The following is a 20,676-nucleotide window of genomic DNA, read 5'->3' on the forward strand; positions in this document are numbered from 1 at the left end:
TGGGTTCTCTAACTGCTGTCCTGTTCCATGGTCTGAGTGTTCTCTCTGGGTTCTCTAACTGCTGTCCTGTTCCATGGTCTGAGTGTTCTCTCTGGGTTCTCTAACTGCTTTCACTCTCCCTCTCCCCCACTCCCCCCCTCCTTTCTCCATCCGTGTGTGTCTGTGATGATTCTAGGATGGAGAATGTGATGGAGCCAACCAGTAACTCTGTGAGGAAGGTTCCTATAAAGATCGTTCACTCAGAGAGTGAGAAGGAGAAGGAGAGCCGACAGTACCTGCTGCGTCACAGTGACTCCACAGGGGAAGAAGCCCAGGGGCCCGGCCTGGTCCCCCTCAGCAGCCTGGGGACCTCAGGGGCCCCAGAACAGTCCTACTCTCTGTTCTGTGCCTACAGCCAGCAGAGGAACCAGGGGCCAGAGAGAGAGAAGGCACCGGCCCCACCCAGCTACCCAGCCCCAGCCCCAGTACTGGCTACACCCCCACCCCCTTACCAAGCTCCAGCCCCAGTACTGGCTACACCCCCCACCCCCTTACCCAGCCCCAGCCCCAGTACTGGCTACACCCCCACCCCCACCCCCTTACCCAGCCCCAGTACTGGCTACACCCCCACCCCCACCCCCTTACCCAGCCCCAGCCCCAGTACTGGCTACACCCCCACCCAGCCAGCAGACCCCCTCAGCCCCAGACCCCCCCAGCAGTAACGGCGTGTCCCCACCCGTCCCTCTCCCCCACTCTGAGGAGGATGTGAAGCGAGAGCAGCTGGCCAGAGACATCATGAATAAGGACCGGTCCCTAGCTGACATCTTGGACAAGAACCGGAGGAGGACCACCATGGACCTGATGGAGGGACTCTTCCCCCAGGGAGCAGTGCTGCTGGAGGGGAAGGAGAGGAGGAAGGTGTCCCCCAAACACTCCTCACCACTGCCTTCAGAGGACAGGTCAGTGACTGCTCTAAACACCTACCCCTTACCTAACCATAACCCTTACCTAACCCTAACCTAACCCTTAACTAACCCTAACCTAATCCTTAACTAACCCTTATAGTCTTCCTTCTCATAGTGGGAGCTGTATTATAATAGTCTTCCTTCTCATAGTGGGGCTGTATTATAATAGTCTTCCTTCTCATAGTGGGAGCTGTATTATAATAGTCTTCCTTCTCATAGTGGGAGCTGTATTATAATAGTCTTCCTTCTCATAGTGGGAGCTGTATTATAATAGTCTTCCTTCTCATAGTGGGGCTGTATTATAATAGTCTTCCTTCTCATAGTGGGAGCTGTATTATAATAGTCTTCCTTCTCATAGTGGGAGCTGTATTATAATAGTCTTCCTTCTCATAGTGGGAGCTGTATTATAATAGTCTTCCTTCTCATAGTGGGAGCTGTATTATAATAGTCTTCCTTCTCATAGTGGGGCTGTATTATAATAGTCTTCCTTCTCATAGTGGGGCTGTATTATAATAGTCTTCCTTCTCATAGTGGGGCTGTATTATAATAGTCTTCCTTCTCATAGTGGGGCTGTATTATAATAGTCTTCCTTCTCATAGTGGGAGCTGTATTATAATAGTCTTCCTTCTCATAGTGGGAGCTGTATTATAATAGTCTTCCTTCTCATAGTGGGAGCTGTATTATAATAGTCTTCCTTCTCATAGTGGGAGCTGTATTATAATAGTCTTCCTTCTCATAGTGGGAGCTGTATTATAATAGTCTTCCTTCTCATAGTGGGGCTGTATTATAATAGTCTTCCTTCTCATAGTGGGGCTGTATTATAATAGTCTTCCTTCTCATAGTGGGAGCTGTATTATAATAGTCTTCCTTCTCATAGTGGGAGTTGTATTATAATAGTCTTCCTTCTCATGGTGGGGCTGTATTATAATAGTCTTCCTTCTCATAGTGGGAGCTGTATTATAATAGTCTTCCTTCTCATGGTGGGGCTGTATTATAATAGTCTTCCTTCTCATAATGGGAGCTGTATTATAATAGTCTTCCTTCTCATAGTGGGGCTGTATTATAATAGTCTTCCTTCTCATAGTGGGAGCTGTATTATAATAGTCTTCCTTCTCATAGTGGGAGCTGTATTATAATAGTCTTCCTTCTCATAGTGGGAGCTGTATTATAATAGTCTTCCTTCTCATAGTGGGAGCTGTATTATAATAGTCTTCCTTCTCATAGTGGGAGCTGTATTATAATAGTCTTCCTTCTCATAGTGGGAGCTGTATTATAATAGTCTTCCTTCTCATAGTGGGAGCTGTATTATAATAGTCTTCCTTCTCATAGTGGGAGCTGTATTATAATAGTCTTCCTTCTCATAGTGGGAGCTGTATTATAATAGTATTCCTTCTCATAGTGGGAGCTGTATTATAATAGTCTTCCTTCTCATAGTGGGAGCTGTATTATAATAGTATTCCTTCTCATAGTGGGAGCTGTATTATAATAGTCTTCCTTCTCATAGTGGGAGCTGTATTATAATAGTCTTCCTTCTCATAGTGGGAGCTGTATTATAATAGTCTTCCTTCTCATAGTGGGGGCTGTATTATAATAGTCTTCCTTCTCATAGTGGGAGCTGTATTATAATAGTCTTCCTTCTCATAGTGGGGGCTGTATTATAATAGTCTTCCTTCTCATAGTGGGAGCTGTATTATAATAGTCTTCCTTCTCATAGTGGGAGCTGTATTATAATAGTCTTCCTTCTCATAGTGGGAGCTGTATTATAATAGTCTTCCTTCTCATAGTGGAAGCTGTATTATAATAGTCTTCCTTCTCATAGTGGGAGCTGTATTATAATAGTCTTCCTTCTCATAGTGGGAGCTGTATTATAATAGTCTTCCTTCTCGTAGTGGGAGCTGTATTATAATAGTCTTCCTTCTCGTAGTGGGATCTGTATTATAATAGTCTTCCTTCTCATAGTGGGAGCTGTATTATAATAGTCTTCCTTCTCATAGTGGGGCTGTATTATAATAGTCTTCCTTCTCATAGTGGGAGCTGTATTATAATAGTCTTCCTTCTCATAGTGGGAGCTGTATTATAATAGTCTTCCTTCTCATAGTGGGGCTGTATTATAATAGTCTTCCTTCTCATAGTGGGGCTGTATTATAATAGTCTTCCTTCTCATAGTGGGAGCTGTATTATAATAGTCTTCCTTCTCATAGTGGGGCTGTATTATAATAGTCTTCCTTCTCATAGTGGGAGCTGTATTATAATAGTCTTCCTTCTCATAGTGGGAGCTGTATTATAATAGTCTTCCTTCTCATAGTGGGAGCTGTATTATAATAGTCTTCCTTCTCATAGTGGGGCTGTATTATAATAGTCTTCCTTCTCATAGTGGGGCTGTATTATAATAGTCTTCCTTCTCATAGTGGGAGCTGTATTATAATAGTCTTCCTTCTCATAGTGGGGCTGTATTATAATAGTCTTCCTTCTCATAGTGGGAGCTGTATTATAATAGTCTTCCTTCTCATAGTGGGAGCTGTATTATAATAGTCTTCCTTCTCATAGTGGGGCTGTATTATAATAGTCTTCCTTCTCATAGTGGGAGCTGTATTATAATAGTCTTCCTTCTCATAGTGGGAGCTGTATTATAATAGTCTTCCTTCTCATAGTGGGGCTGTATTATAATAGTCTTCCTTCTCATAGTGGGAGCTGTATTATAATATTCAAATGATTAAGAGGTTTGATTTGGATTAGTGATAAGAAAGATCTCATGAGAATGAAATCATTCAAAGGAAAGGGTGAATTTAGCCACCTGATGGTGAAGTTTTGAATTGCAGCTTCAGTCCCACAGATCTAATTTCAACTTTGTGTGTGTTGTGTTCTAAATGATCCATCTCTTATTCCAGGACTGAAGAGAACAGTATAGCGGCAGCAGTTGCTTTGGTGACCAGCTCCACCTACTACAGCACGTCGGCGCCAAAGGCGGAGCTTCTGATCAAGCTGAAAGACATGCAGGAGAGGGAGGAGCTAGAGGAGGAGCCGGAGGAGGAGTCAGCGGATGAGCTGGACCTCGACCTGGCCAATAAAAAGGTACCAGGAGTCTCTCTGTAGCCCTCTTTACTGCAACAGACCTCTGACCCTGACTCTGGGTTCTACTGTAACTAGACTCTGGGTTCTACTGTAACTAGACTCTGTGTTCTACTGTAACTAGACTCTGTGTTCTACTGTAACTAGACTCTGGGTTCTACTGTAACTAGACTCTGTGTTCTACTGTAACTAGACTCTGGGTTCTACTGTAACTAGACTCTGTGTTCTACTGTAACTAGACTCTGGGTTCTACTGTAACTAAACTCTGTGTTCTACTGTAACTAGACTCTGGGTTCTACTGTAACTAGACTCTGTGTTCTACTGTAACTAGACTCTGGGTTCTACTGTAACTAGACTCTGGGTTCTACTGTAACTAGACTCTGTGTTCTACTGTAACTAGACTCTGTGTTCTACTGTAACTAGACTCTGTGTTCTACTGTAACTAGACTCTGTGTTCTACTGTAACTAGACTCTGTGTTCTACTGTAACTAGACTCTGTGTTCTACTGTAACTAGACTCTGGGTTCTACTGTAACTAGACTCTGTGTTCTACTGTAACTAGACTCTGGGTTCTACTGTAACTAGACTCTGTGTTCTACTGTAACTAGACTCTGAGTTCTACTGTAACTAGACCTCTCTGTAACTAGACTCTGTGTTCTACTGTAACTAGACTCTGTGTTCTACTGTAACTAGACTCTGTGTCCTACTGTAACTAGACTCTGTGTTCTACTGTAACTAGACTCTGTGTTCTACTGTAACTAGACTCTGGGTTCTACTGTAACTAGACTCTGTGTTCTACTGTAACTAGACTCTGGGTTCTACTGTAACTAGACTATGTGTTCTACTGTAACTAGACTCTGTGTTCTACTGTAACTAGACTCTGGGTTCTACTGTAACTAGACTCTGTGTTCTACTGTAACTAGACTCTGGGTTCTACTGTAACTAGACCTCTCTGTAACTAGACTCTGTGTTCTACTGTAACTAGACTCTGGGTTCTACTGTAACTAGACTCTGTGTTCTACTGTAACTAGACTCTGGGTTCTACTGTAACTAGACTCTGTGTTCTACTGTAACTAGACTCTGGGTTCTACTGTAACTAGACTCTGTGTTCTACTGTAACTAGACTCTGGGTTCTACTGTAACTAGACTCTGTGTTCTACTGTAACTAGACTCTGGGTTCTACTGTAACTAGACTCTGTGTTCTACTGTAACTAGACTCTGTGTTCTACTGTAACTAGACTCTGTGTTCTACTGTAACTAGACTCTGTGTTCTACTGTAACTAGACTCTGTGTTCTACTGTAACTAGACTCTGGGTTCTACTGTAACTAGACCTCTCTGTAACTAGACTCTGTGTTCTACTGTAACTAGACTCTGGGTTCTACTGTAACTAGACTCTGTGTTCTACTGTAACTAGACTCTGGGTTCTACTGTAACTAGACCTCTCTGTAACTAGACTCTGTGTTCTACTGTAACTAGACTCTGTGTTCTACTGTAACTAGACTCTGTGTCCTACTGTAACTAGACTCTGTGTTCTACTGTAACTAGACTCTGTGTTCTACTGTAACTAGACTCTGGGTTCTACTGTAACTAGACTCTGGGTTCTACTGTAACTAGACTATGTGTTCTACTGTAACTAGACTCTGTGTTCTACTGTAACTAGACTCTGTGTTCTACTGTAACTAGACTCTGGGTTCTACTGTAACTAGACTCTGTGTTCTACTGTAACTAGACTCTGGGTTCTACTGTAACTAGACCTCTCTGTAACTAGACTCTGTGTTCTACTGTAACTAGACTCTGGGTTCTACTGTAACTAGACTCTGTGTTCTACTGTAACTAGACTCTGGGTTCTACTGTAACTAGACTCTGTGTTCTACTGTAACTAGACTCTGGGTTCTACTGTAACTAGACTCTGTGTTCTACTGTAACTAGACTCTGTGTTCTACTGTAACTAGACTCTGTGTTCTACTGTAACTAGACTCTGTGTTCTACTGTAACTAGACTCTGTGTTCTACTGTAACTAGACTCTGGGTTCTACTGTAACTAGACCTCTCTGTAACTAGACTCTGTGTTCTACTGTAACTAGACTCTGGGTTCTACTGTAACTAGACTCTGTGTTCTACTGTAACTAGACTCTGGGTTCTACTGTAACTAGACTCTGTGTTCTACTGTAACTAGACTCTGGGTTCTACTGTAACTAGACTCTGTGTTCTACTGTAACTAGACTCTGTGTTCTACTGTAACTAGACTCTGTGTTCTACTGTAACTAAACTCTGTGTTCTACTGTAACTAGACTCTGGGTTCTACTGTAACTAGACTCTGTGTTCTACTGTAACTAGACTCTGGGTTCTACTGTAACTAGACTCTGTGTTCTACTGTAACTAGACTCTGTGTTCTACTGTAACTAGACTCTGTGTTCTACTGTAACTAGACTCTGGGTTCTACTGTAATTAGACCTCTCTGTAACTAGACTCTGTGTTCTACTGTAACTAGACTCTGGGTTCTACTGTAACTAGACTCTGTGTTCTACTGTAACTAGACTCTGGGTTCTACTGTAACTAGACTCTGTGTTCTACTGTAACTAGACTCTGGGTTCTACTGTAACTAGACTCTGTGTTCTACTGTAACTAGACTCTGGGTTCTACTGTAACTAGACCTCTCTGTAACTAGACTCTGTGTTCTACTGTAACTAGACTCTGGGTTCTACTGTAACTAGACTCTGTGTTCTACTGTAACTAGACTCTGGGTTCTACTGTAACTAGACTCTGTGTTCTACTGTAACTAGACTCTGGGTTCTACTGTAACTAGACTCTGTGTTCTACTGTAACTAGACTCTGTGTTCTACTGTAACTAGACTCTGTGTTCTACTGTAACTAGACTCTGTGTTCTACTGTAACTAGACTCTGGGTTCTACTGTAACTAGACCTCTCTGTAACTAGACTCTGTGTTCTACTGTAACTAGACTCTGGGTTCTACTGTAACTAGACTCTGTGTTCTACTGTAACTAGACTCTGGGTTCTACTGTAACTAGACTCTGTGTTCTACTGTAACTAGACTCTGGGTTCTACTGTAACTAGACTCTGTGTTCTACTGTAACTAGACTCTGTGTTCTACTGTAACTAGACTCTGTGTTCTACTGTAACTAGACTCTGGGTTCTACTGTAACTAGACTCTGTGTTCTACTGTAACTAGACTCTGGGTTCTACTGTAACTAGACTCTGGGTTCTACTGTAACTAGACTCTGTGTTCTACTGTAACTAGACTCTGTGTTCTACTGTAACTAGACTCTGGGTTCTACTGTAACTAGACTCTGTGTTCTACTGTAACTAGACTCTGTGTTCTACTGTAACTAGACTCTGGGTTCTACTGTAACTAGACTCTGTGTTCTACTGTAACTAGACTCTGGGTTCTACTGTAACTAGACTCTGGGTTCTACTGTAACTAGACTCTGGGTTCTACTGTAACTAGACTCTGTGTTCTACTGTAACTAGACTCTGTGTTCTACTGTAACTAGACCTCTCTGTAACTAGACTCTGTGTTCTACTGTAACTAGACTCTGGGTTCTACTGTAACTAGACTCTGTGTTCTACTGTAACTAGACCTCTCTGTAACTAGACTCTGTGTTCTACTGTAACTAGACTCTGGGTTCTACTGTAACTAGACTCTGGGTTCTACTGTAACTAGGCTCTGTGTTCTACTGTAACTAGACTCTGGGTTCTACTGTAACTAGACTCTGGGTTCTACTGTAACTAGACTCTGGGTTCTACTGTAACTAGACTCTGTGTTCTACTGTAACTAGACCTCTCTGTAACTAGACTCTGTGTTCTACTGTAACTAGACTCTGTGTTCTACTGTAACTAGACTCTGTGTTCTACTGTAACTAGACCTCTCTGTAACTAGACTCTGTGTTCTACTGTAACTAGACTCTGGGTTCTACTGTAACTAGACTCTGGGTTCTACTGTAACTAGGCTCTGTGTTCTACTGTAACTAGACTCTGGGTTCTACTGTAACTAGACTCTGGGTTCTACTGTAACTAGACTCTGGGTTCTACTGTAACTAGACTCTGTGTTCTACTGTAACTAGACTCTGTGTTCTACTGTAACTAGACTCTGTGTTCTACTGTAACTAGACTCTGGGTTCTACTGTAACTAGACTCTGGGTTCTACTGTAACTAGACTCTGGGTTCTACTGTAACTAGACTCTGTGTTCTACTGTAACTAGACTCTGTGTTCTACTGTAACTAGACTCTGTGTTCTACTGTAACTAGACTCTGTGTTCTACTGTAACTAGACTCTGTGTTCTACTGTAACTAGACTCTGGGTTCTACTGTAACTAGACTCTGTGTTCTACTGTAACTAGACTCTGGGTTCTACTGTAACTAGACTCTGGGTTCTACTGTAACTAGACTCTGTGTTCTACTGTAACTAGACTCTGGGTTCTACTGTAACTAGACTCTGGGTTCTACTGTAACTAGACTCTGTGTTCTACTGTAACTAGACTCTGTGTTCTACTGTAACTAGACTCTGGGTTCTACTGTAACTAGACTCTGGGTTCTACTGTAACTAGACTCTGGGTTCTACTGTAACTAGACTCTGGGTTCTACTGTAACTAGACTCTGTGTTCTACTGTAACTAGACTCTGGGTTCTACTGTAACTAGACTCTGTGTTCTACTGTAACTAGACTCTGGGTTCTACTGTAACTAGACTCTGTGTTCTACTGTAACTAGACTCTGTGTTCTACTGTAACTAGACTCTGTGTTCTACTGTAACTAGACTCTGTGTTCTACTGTAACTAGACTCTGTGTTCTACTGTAACTAGACTCTGGGTTCTACTGTAACTAGACTCTGTGTTCTACTGTAACTAGACTCTGTGTTCTACTGTAACTAGACTCTGTGTTCTACTGTAACTAGACTCTGGGTTCTACTGTAACTAGACTCTGTGTTCTACTGTAACTAGACTCTGTTCTACTGTAACTAGACTCTGTTCTACTGTAACTAGACTATGTGTTCTACTGTAACTAGACTCTGTGTTCTACTGTAACTAGACCTCTCTGTAACTAGACTCTGTGTTCTACTGTAACTAGACTCTGTGTTCTACTGTAACTAGACTCTGTGTTCTACTGTAACTAGACTCTGGGTTCTACTGTAACTAGACTCTGTGTTCTACTGTAACTAGACTCTGTGTTCTACTGTAACTAGACCTCTCTGTAACTAGACTCTGTGTTCTACTGTAACTAGACTCTGTGTTCTACTGTAACTAGACTCTGTGTTCTACTGTAACTAGACTCTGTGTTCTACTGTAACTAGACCTCTCTGTAACTAGACTCTGTGTTCTACTGTAACTAGACTCTGTGTTCTACTGTAACTAGACCTCTCTGTAACTAGACTCTGTGTTCTACTGTAACTAGACCTCTCTGTAACTAGACTCTGTGTTCTACTGTAACCAAACTCTGTGTTCTACTGTAACTAGACCTCTCTGTAACTAGACTCTGTGTTCTACTGTAACTAGACTCTGTGTTCTACTGTAACTAGACTCTGTGTTCTACTGTAACTAGGCTCTGTGTTCTACTGTAACTAGACTCTGTTCTACTGTAACTAGACTCTGTGTTCTACTGTAACTAGACTCTGTGTTCTACTGTAACTAGACTCTGTGTCCTACTGTAACTAGACTCTGTGTTCTACTGTAACTAGACTCTGTGTTCTACTGTAACTAGACTGTGTTCTACTGTAACTAGACTCTGTGTTCTACTGTAACTAGACTCTGTGTTCTACTGTAACTAGACCTCTCTGTAACTAGACTCTGTGTTCTACTGTAACTAGACTCTGTGTTCTACTGTAACTAGACTCTGTGTTCTACTGTAACTAAACTCTGTGTTCTACTGTAACTAGACTGTGTTCTACTGTAACTAAACTCTGTGTTCTACTGTAACTAAACTCTGTGTTCTACTGTAACTAGACTCTGTGTTCTACTGTAACTAGACTCTGTGTTCTACTGTAACTAGACTCTGTGTTCTACTGTAACTAGACTCTGTTCTACTGTAACTAGACTCTGTGTTCTACTGTAACTAGACTCTGTGTTCTACTGTAACTAGACTCTGTGTTCTACTGTAACTAGACTCTGTGTTCTACTGTAACTAGACTCTGTGTTCTACTGTAACTAGACTCTGTGTTCTACTGTAACTAGACTCTGTGTTCTACTGTAACTAGACTCTGTGTTCTACTGTAACTAGACTCTGTTCTACTGTAACTAGACTCTGTGTTCTACTGTAACTAGACTCTGTTCTACTGTAACTAGACTCTGTGTTCTACTGTAACTAAACTCTGTGTTCTACTGTAACTAGACTCTGTGTTCTACTGTAACTAGACTGTGTTCTACTGTAACTAGACTCTGTGTTCTACTGTAACTAAACTCTGTTCTACTGTAACTAAACTCTGTGTTCTACTGTAACTAGACTCTGTGTTCTACTGTAACTAGACTCTGTGTTCTACTGTAACTAGACTCTGTGTTCTACTGTAACTAGACTCTGTGTTCTACTGTAACTAGACTCTGTGTTCTACTGTAACTAGACTCTGTGTTCTACTGTAACTAGACTCTGTGTTCTACTGTAACTAGACTCTGTGTTCTACTGTAACTAGACTCTGTGTTCTACTGTAACTAGACCTCTCTGTAACTAGACTCTGTGTTCTACTGTAACTTCTGGATAAAGACCTGTTTCTACTGTAACTAGACTCTGTGTTCTACTGTAACTAGACTCTGTGTTCTACTGTAACTAGACTCTGTGTTCTACTGTAACTAGACTCTGTGTTCTACTGTAACTAGACTCTGTGTTCTACTGTAACTAGACTCTGTGTTCTACTGTAACTAGACTCTGTGTTCTGTAACAGATCTGTAACTAGACTCTGTGTTCTACTGTAACTAGACTCTGTGTTCTACTGTAACTAGACTCTGTGTTCTACTGTAACTAGACTCTGTGTTCTACTGTAACTAGACCTCTCTGTAACTAGACTCTGTGTTCTACTGTAACTAGACTCTGTGTTCTACTGTAACTAGACTCTGTGTTCTACTGTAACTAGACTCTGTGTTCTACTGTAACTAGACTCTGTGTTCTACTGTAACTAGACTCTGTGTTCTACTGTAACTAGACTCTGTGTTCTACTGTAACTAGACTCTGTGTTCTACTGTAACTAGACTCTGTGTTCTACTGTAACTAGACTCTGTGTTCTACTGTAACTAGACTCTGTGTTCTACTGTAACTAGACTCTGTGTTCTACTGTAACTAGACCTGCTCTGTAACTAGACTCTGTGTTCTACTGTAACTAGACTCTGTGTTCTACTGTAACTAGACTCTGTGTCTACTGTAACTAGACTCTGTGTTCTACTGTAACTAGACTCTGTGTTCTACTGTAACTAGACTCTGTGTTCTACTGTAACTAGACTCTGTGTTCTACTGTAACTAGACTCTGTGTTCTACTGTAACTAGACTCTGTGTTCTACTGTAACTAGACTCTGTGTTCTACTGTAACTAGACTCTGTGTTCTACTGTAACTAGACTCTGTGTTCTACTGTAACTAGACTCTGTGTTCTACTGTAACTAGACTCTGTGTTCTACTGTAACTAGACTCTGTGTTCTACTGTAACTAGACTCTGTGTTCTACTGTAACTAGACTCTGTGTTCTACTGTAACTAGACTCTGTTCTACTGTAACTAGACTCTGTGTTCTACTGTAACTAGACTCTGTGTTCTACTGTAACTAGACTCTGTGTTCTACTGTAACTAGACTCTGTGTTCTACTGTAACTAGACTCTGTGTTCTACTGTAACTAGACTCTGTGTTCTACTGTAACTAGACTCCGTGTTCTACTGTAACTAGACTCTGTGTTCTACTGTAACTAGACTCTGTGTTCTACTGTAACTAGACTCTGTGTTCTACTGTAACTAGACCTCTCTGTAACTAGACTCTGTGTTCTACTGTAACTAGACTCTGTGTTCTACTGTAACTAGACTCTGTGTTCTACTGTAACTAGACTCTGTGTTCTACTGTAACTAGACTCTGTGTTCTACTGTAACTAGACTCTGTGTTCTACTGTAACTAGACTCTTGTTCTACTGTAACTAGACTCTGTGTTCTACTGTAACTAGACTCTGTGTTCTACTGTAACTAGACTCTGTGTTCTACTGTAACTAGACTCTGTGTTCTACTGTAACTAGACTCTGTGTTCTACTGTAACTAGACTGTGTTCTACTGTAACTAGACTCTGTGTTCTACTGTAACTAGACTCTGTGTTCTACTGTAACTAGACTCTGTGTTCTACTGTAACTAGACTCTGTGTTCTACTGTAACTAGACTCTGTGTTCTACTGTAACTAGACTCTGTGTTCTACTGTAACTAGACTCTGTGTTCTACTGTAACTAGACTCTGTGTTCTACTGTAACTAGACTCTGTGTTCTACTGTAACTAGACTCTGTGTTCTACTGTAACTAGACTCTGTGTTCTACTGTAACTAGACTCTGTGTTCTACTGTAACTAGACTCTGTGTTCTACTGTAACTAGACTCTGTGTTCTACTGTAACTAGACTCTGTGTTCTACTGTAACTAGACTCTCTGTTCTACTGTAACTAGACTCTGTGTTCTACTGTAACTAGACTCTGTGTTCTACTGTAACTAGACTCTGTGTTCTACTGTAACTAGACTCTGTGTTCTACTGTAACTAGACTCTGTGTTCTACTGTAACTAGACTCTGTGTTCTACTGTAACTAGACTCTGTGTTCTACTGTAACTAGACTCTGTGTTCTACTGTAACTAGACTCTGTGTTCTACTGTAACTAGACTCTGTGTTCTACTGTAACTAGACTCTGTGTTCTACTGTAACTAGACTCTGTGTTCTACTGTAACTAGACTCTGTGTTCTACTGTAACTAGACTCTGTGTTCTACTGTAACTAGACTCTGTTCTACTGTAACTAGACTCTGTGTTCTACTGTAACTAGACTCTGTGTTCTACTGTAACTAGACTCTGTGTTCTACTGTAACTAGACTCTGTGTTCTACTGTAACTAGACTCTGTGTTCTACTGTAACTAGACTCTGTGTTCTACTGTAACTAGACTCTGTGTTCTACTGTAACTAGACTCTGTGTTCTACTGTAACTAGACTCTGTGTTCTACTGTAACTAGACTCTGTGTTCTACTGTAACTAGACTCTGTGTTCTACTGTAACTAGACTCTGTGTTCTACTGTAACTAGACTCTGTGTTCTACTGTAACTAGACTCTGTGTTCTACTGTAACTAGACTCTGTGTTCTACTGTAACTAGACTCTGTGTTCTACTGTAACTAGACTCTGTGTTCTACTGTAACTAGACTCTGTGTTCTACTGTAACTAGACTCTGTGTTCTACTGTAACTAGACCTCTCTGTAACTAGACTCTGTGTTCTACTGTAACTAGACCTCTCTGTAACTAGACTCTGTGTTCTACTGTAACTAGACTCTGTGTTCTACTGTAACTAGACCTCTCTGTAACTAGACTCTGTGTTCTACTGTAACTAGACCTCTCTGTAACTGCTGAACTCATTTACAGTGGGGCAGGGAACAGTTGGTGAGTCATGGTTAGGTTACCTAAGACCCCAAACATGCCACTATTGAACAGCAATAATTATAGTGCAGTGGTTCTGAATGATTTTAGAGATAATTTCCGCCTTGATTGCCACTTTGTCCCTAACCATCCTCTCCTTCCTCTGATCCTGAACTCTAACCCTCTCCTCCTGCATTAGGAGCTGGTGGACTCTCAGCAGGAAGCTGCAGGTGCTGCGTGACCCTAACCTCTGACCTCTCCCTCTCTCCCTGCAGCAGGAGCTGGTGGACTCTCTCAGCAGGAAGCTGCAGGTGCTGCGTGAGGCCAGAGAGAGTCTTCAGGAGGATGTCCATGATAACAACGCCCTAGGGGAGGAGGTGGAGGCCACGGTGCAGCAGGTCTGTAAGCCAAACCAGCTGGACAAGTTCAGGATGTTCATAGGAGATCTGGACAAGGTAGTCAGCCTGCTACTGTCCCTGTCCGGACGCCTGGCCAGAGTGGAGAACGCCCTCAACAGCCTGGAGGAGGGTACATCACTGGAGGAGAGGGTGAGTTGGAGAGGGGGAGGGTGAGTTGGAGAGTGGGGAGGAGAGGGTGGGTTGGAGAGTGGGGAGGGTGGGTTAGAGTTGGGGAGGGTGAGTTGGAGAGGAGAGGGTGGGTTAGGAGTTGGGAAGGGTGGGTTGGAGAGTGGGGAGGAGAGGGGGTGGAGAGGGGTGGGTTACCCTGGGGGAAGGGGGAGTGAGAGATGAGTTACCCTGGGGGAAAGGGGGAGTAGAGAGTGAGTTACCCTGGGGGAAGGGGGAGTAGAGAGTGAGTTACCCTGGGGGGAAGGGGGGAGTAGAGAGTGAGTTACCCTGGGGGGAAGGGGGGAGTAGAGAGTGAGTTACCCTGGGGGAAAGGGGGAGTAGAGAGTGAGTTACCCTGGGGGGAAGGGGGGAGTAGAGAGTGAGTTACCCTGGGGGGAAGGGGGGAGAAGGGAGACAATGAATGGCTGTGTAATATTCTGTGTGCAGGCCTCTCATTACTGTTCCTTCCCACAGCTCTACTAAATTAAGATACATGTTATCTCCCCTCCCAGCTCTACTAAATTAAGATACATGTTATCTCCCCTCCCAGCTCTACTAAATTAAGATACATGTTATCTCCCCTCCCAGCTCTACTAAATTAAGATACATGTTATCTCCCCTCCCAGCTCTACTAAATTAAGATACATGTTATCTCCCCTCCCAGCTCTACTAAATTAAGATACATGTTATCTCCCCTCCCAGCTCTACTAAATTAAGATACATGTTATCTCCCCTCCCAGCTCTACTAAATTAAGATACATGTTATCTCCCCTCCCAGCTCTACTAAATTAAGATACATGTTACCTCCCCTCCCAGCTCTACTAAATTAAGATACATGTTACCTCCCCTCCCAGCTCTACTAAATTAAGATACATGTTACCTCCCCTCCCAGCTCTACTAAATTAAGATACATGTTACCTCCCCTCCCAGCTCTACTAAATTAAGATACATGTTATCTCCCCTCCCAGCTCTACTAAATTAAGATACATGTTATCTCCCCTCCCAGCTCTACTAAATTAAGATACATGTTATCTCCCCTCCCAGCTCTACTAAATTAAGATACATGTTATCTCCCCTCCCAGCTCTACTAAATTAAGATACATGTTATCTCCCCTCCCAGCTCTACTAAATTAAGATACATGTTATCTCCCCTCCCAGCTCTACTAAATTAAGATACATGTTATCTCCCCTCCCAGCTCTACTAAATTAAGATACATGTTATCTCCCCTCCCAGCTCTACTAAATTAAGATACATGTTATCTCCCCTCCCAGCTCTACTAAATTAAGATACATGTTATCTCCTCCCAGCTCTACTAAATTAAGATACATGTTATCTCCCCTCCCAGCTCTACTAAATTAAGATACATGTTATCTCCCCTCCCAGCTCTACTAAATTAAGATACATGTTACCTCCCTCCCAGCTCTACTAAATTAAGATACATGTTACCTCCCCTCCCAGCTCTACTAAATTAAGATACATGTTACCTCCCCCTCCCAGCTCTACTAAATTAAGATACATGTTACCTCCCCCTCCCAGCTCTACTAAATTAAGATACATGTTATCTCCCCTCCCAGCTCTACTAAATTAAGATACATGTTATCTCCCTCCCAGCTCTACTAAATTAAGATACATGTTATCTCCCCTCCCAGCTCTACTAAATTAAGATACATGTTATCTCCCCTCCCAGCTCTACTAAATTAAGATACATGTTATCTCCCCTCCCAGCTCTACTAAATTAAGATACATGTTATCTCCCCTCCCAGCTCTACTAAATTAAGATACATGTTATCTCCCCTCCCAGCTCTACTAAATTAAGATACATGTTATCTCCCCTCCCAGCTCTACTAAATTAAGATACAGTACCAGACATAATCATTAGATCATTTGTTTTGGTACTGTCCATTTGTAGCTTGTTTTTGGACACAGGTCCAGGAATGGGTAAAGGATTGCAATATTTACCTGGAGCTAACCCTGCAGATAGCATTACTGGGTGATCTGAAAAGTCATAGTCAATCGATCAATAATATAATAATACTTTTAGCAAAAAATTTTTTTTACAATTTACGATCTGTAGAAACAATGAGAATAGAACGTTTCAGAACTTTTGTAAAAGTGTGTGTGTGTGTGTGTGTGTATATACAGTGGGGAGAACAAGTATTTGATACACTGCCGATTTTGCAGGTTTTCCTACTTACAAAGCATGCAGAGGTCTGTAATTTTTATCATAGGTACACTTCAACTGCGAGAGACGGAATCTAAAACAAAAATCCAGAAAATCACATTGTATGATTTTTAAGTAATGAATTTGCATTTTATTGCATGACATAAGTATTTGATCACCTACCAACCAGTAAGAATTCCGGCTCTCACAGACCTGTTAGTTTTTCTTTAAGAAGCCCTCCTGTTCTCCACTCATTACTTGTATTAACTGCACCTGTTTGAACTCGTTACCTGTATAAAAGACACCTGTCCACACACTCAATCAAACAGACTCCAACCTCTCCACAATGGCCAAGACCAGAGAGCTGTGTAAGGACATCAGGGATAAAATTGTAGACCTGCACAATGCTGGGATGGGCTACAGGACAATAGGCAAGCAACTATGACAGACAAAATGAGATTTTTTTTTCCTGAAAATCACATTGTAGGATTTTTAATGAATTTATTTGCAAATTGTGGTGGAAAATAAGTATTTGGTCAATAACAAAAGTTTCTCAATACTTTGTTATATACCCTTTGTTGGCAATGACACAGGTCAAACGTTTTCTGTAAGTCTTCACAAGGTTTTCACACACTGTTGCTGGTATTTTGGCCCATTCCTCCATGCAGATCTCCTCTAGAGCAGTGATGTTTTGGGGCTGTCGCTGGGCAACACAGACTTTCAACTCCCTCCAAAGATTTTCTATGGGGTTGAGATCTGGAGACTGGCTAGGCCACTCCAGGACCTTGAAATGCTTCTTACGAAGCCACTCCTTCATTGCCCGGGCGGTGTGTTTGGGATCATTGTCATGCTGAAAGACCCAGCCACGTTTCATCTTCAATGCCCTTGCTGATGGAAGGAGGTTTTCACTCAAAATCTCACGATACATGGCCCCATTCATTCTTTCCTTTACACGGATCAGTCGTCCTGGTCCCTTTGCAGAAAAACAGCCCCAAAGCATGATGTTTCCACCCCCCATGCTTCACAGTAGGTATGGTGTTCTTTGGATGCAACTCAGCATTCTTTGTCCTCCAAACACGACGAGTTGAGTTTTTACCAAAAAGTTATATTTTGGTTTCATCTGACCATATGACATTCTCCCAATCCTCTTCTGGATCATCCAAATGCACTCTAGCAAACTTCAGACGGGCCTGGACATGTACTGGCTTAAGCAGGGGACACGTCTGGCACTGCAGGATTTGAGTCCCTGGTGGCGTAGTGTGTTACTGATGGTAGGCTTTGTTACTTTGGTCCCAGCTCTCTGCAGGTCATTCACTAGGTCCCCCGTGTGGTTCTGGGATTTTTGCTCACCGTTCTTGTGATCATTTTGACCCCCACGGGGTGAGATCTTGCGTGGAGCCCCCAGATCGAGGGAGATTATCAGTGGTCTTGTATGTCTTCCATTTCCTAATAATTGCTCCCACAGTTGATTTCTTCAAACCAAGCTGCTTACCTATTGCAGATTCAGTCTTCCCAGCCTGGTGCAGGTCTACAATTTTGTTTCTGGTGTCCTTTGACAGCTCTTTGGTCTTGGCCATAGTGGAGTTTGGAGTGTGACTGTTTGAGGTTGTGGACAGGTGTCTTTTATACTGATAACAAATTCAAACAGGTGCCATTAATACAGGTAACGAGTGGAGGACAGAGGAGCCTCTTAAAGAAGAAGTTACAGGTCTGTGAGAGCCAGAAAAATTTGCAAATAAATTCATTAAAATCTTACAATGTGATTTTCTGGAGAAAAAAAATCTAAATTTGTCTGTCATAGTTGACGTGTACCTATGATGAAAATTACAGGCCTCTCTAATCTTTTTAAGTGGGAGAACTTGCACAATTGGTGGCTGACTAAATACTTTTTTTCCCCACTGTACATGTTATCTCCCCTCCCAGCTCTACTTCATTAACAGATACATGTTATCTCCCCTCCCAGCTCTACTTCATTAACAGATACATGTTATCTCCCCTCCCAGCTCTACTTCATTAACAGATACATGTTATCTCCCCTCACAGCCCTCTCCTCCCCCCTTCCTCCCAGTTGAGGTCAGGGCTCTGTGCAGGCCAGTCAAGTTCTTCCACACCGATCTCAACAAACCATTTCTGTATGGACCTCGCTTTGTGCACGGGGTCATTGTCATGCTGAAACAGGAAAGGGCCTTCCCCAAACTGTTACCACAAAGTTGGAAGCACAGAATTGTCTACAATTTAATTGTATGATGTAGCGTTAAGATTTCACTTCACTGGAACTAAGGGGCTTAGCCCGAACCATGAAAAACAGCACCAGACCATTATTCCTCCTCCACCAAACTTTACAGTTGGCACTATGCATTGGGCAGGTAGCATTCTCCTGGCATCTGCCAAACCCAGATTAGTCCGTTGGACTGCCAGATGGTGAAGCGTGACTCATCACTCCAGAGAACGCGTTTCCACTGCTCCAGAGTCCAATGGCGGCGAGCTTTACACCACTCCAGCAGACATTTCCACTTTACAATAACAGCACTTACAGTTGACCGGGGCAGCTCTAGCAGGGCAGAAATGTGACGAACTGACTTGTTGGAAAGGTGGCATCCTATGACGGTGCCACGTTGAAAGTCACTGAGCTCTTCAGTAAGGCCATTCTACTGCCAATGCTTGTCTATGGAGATTGCATGGCTGTGTGCTCGATTTTCTACACCTGTCAGCAACGGGTGTGGCTGAAATAGCCGAATCCACTAATTTGAAGGGGTGTCCACATACTGCTGTATAGATAGTGTACATGTTATCTCTACTTCATTAACAGATAATGTTATTCCCCCTTCCACAGAGAACCCTGACAGACAAGAGGAAGCTGTTGATCCAGCAGCATGAGGATGCCAAGGAGCTGAAGGAGAATCTGGACCGCCGGGAGAGAGTGGTCTACAACATCCTGGCCTCCTACCTCCCTGAGGACAGCCTGGCCGACTACCAGCACTTTGTCAAGATGAAGTCTGCCCTCATTATCGAGCAGCGCAAACTAGAGGACAAGATTAAACTGGGAGAGGAGCAGCTCAAGTGTCTGATGGACAGTCTGCCACTAGAGCAGAGGATGAGCTTGTAACCCCTGACCCTTGGAGGGCATGGAGCTCTAAACATACATTTGACTGTTTAACAGTTTATTATTGACCACACTCTGGCCTGACACTAGTGGCCACTTAGGGGAAGCAGAGATGGGATCTGAACGCACAAGGCTAACAGACTTCTCAAACTGTGTATGATGGACCTGAGCTCTCTGAAGGCTCCTGACCTGACCACTCTCTGGCATCTTGACCTGACCACTCTCTGGCCTCCTGACCTGACCACTCTCTGGCCTCCTGACCTGACCACTCTCTGGCCTCCTGACCTGACCACTCTCTGGCCTCCTGACCTGACCACTCTCTGGCCTCCTGACCTGACCACTCTCTGGCCTCCTGACCTGACCACTCTCTGGCCTCGCTGCAGTGGAGCCCTATGGCCACTATGCAGAGAGGGGCAACAGTATCCCACTAGGTGGCAGCAGAGAGCAGAGCTCCAGACTGGAGGGGTTGTAATGTTTAGCTGATGTTTCCTCCTCAGGATCCCAACACTGATCTGAGCCTAATGGAGCCCCACCAGATCACACATATACACTGAGCAAAAATAATAAATGCAACATGCAACAATTTTAACAATTTTACTGAGTTACAGTTCATATAGGGAAATCAGTCAATTGAAATAAATTATTTAGGCCCTAATCTATGGATTTCACATGACTGGGCAGGGGCACAGCCATGGTTGGGCCTGGGAGGGCATAGGCCCACCCACTGGGGAGCCAAGACCAGCCAATCAGAATGAGTTTTTCCCCACAAAAGGGCATTATTACAGGCAGAAATACTCCTCAGTTTCATCAACTGTCTGTGTGGCTGGTCTCAGACGATCCCGCAGGTGAAGAAGCCGGATGTGGAGGTCCTGGGCTGGTCTGCGGTTGTGAGGCCGGTTGGACATACTGCCAAATTCTTTAAAACGACATTGGAAGCGGCTTATGGTAGAGAAATGAACATTCAATTCTCTGGCAACAGCTCTGGTGGACATTCCTGCAGTCAGCATGGCAATTGCACACTCTGTGGCATTGTGTCGTGTGACAAAACTGCACATTGTATAGTGGCCTTTTATTGTCCCCAGCACAAGGTGCACCTGTGTAATGATCATGCTGTTTAATCAGCTTCTTGATATGCCACACCTGTCAAGTGGATGGATTATCTTGGCAAATGATAAATGCTCACTAACAGGGATGTAAACAAATTTGTGCACAAAATTGGAGCGAAATAAGCTTTTTGTGCGTATGGATCATTTCTGGGATCTTTTATTTC

The 20,676-nt window shown here is 42.9% G+C and overlaps 1 protein-coding gene across 1 annotated transcript in view; it reads left to right on the forward strand.

Moving 5' to 3' along the window:
• Window positions 1–20,043, forward strand: part of LOC121534196 (protein Shroom2-like) — a 133,403-nt gene extending 113,360 nt beyond the window's left edge. The window contains exons 9-13 of the mRNA XM_041840748.2: window positions 176–537; window positions 629–938; window positions 3,833–4,016; window positions 13,851–14,123; window positions 19,137–20,043. Of these exons, the coding sequence (XP_041696682.2) occupies window positions 176–537; window positions 629–938; window positions 3,833–4,016; window positions 13,851–14,123; window positions 19,137–19,409 (1,402 nt within the window). The 3' untranslated portion in view covers window positions 19,410–20,043. The remainder of the gene's footprint in view (window positions 1–175; window positions 538–628; window positions 939–3,832; window positions 4,017–13,850; window positions 14,124–19,136) is intronic.
• Window positions 20,044–20,676: the final 633 nt, after the last annotated feature.

This window comes from Coregonus clupeaformis, unplaced genomic scaffold, assembly GCF_020615455.1.
Source record: "Coregonus clupeaformis isolate EN_2021a unplaced genomic scaffold, ASM2061545v1 scaf0295, whole genome shotgun sequence".
Classification (NCBI taxonomy): Eukaryota; Metazoa; Chordata; class Actinopteri; order Salmoniformes; family Salmonidae; genus Coregonus; species Coregonus clupeaformis.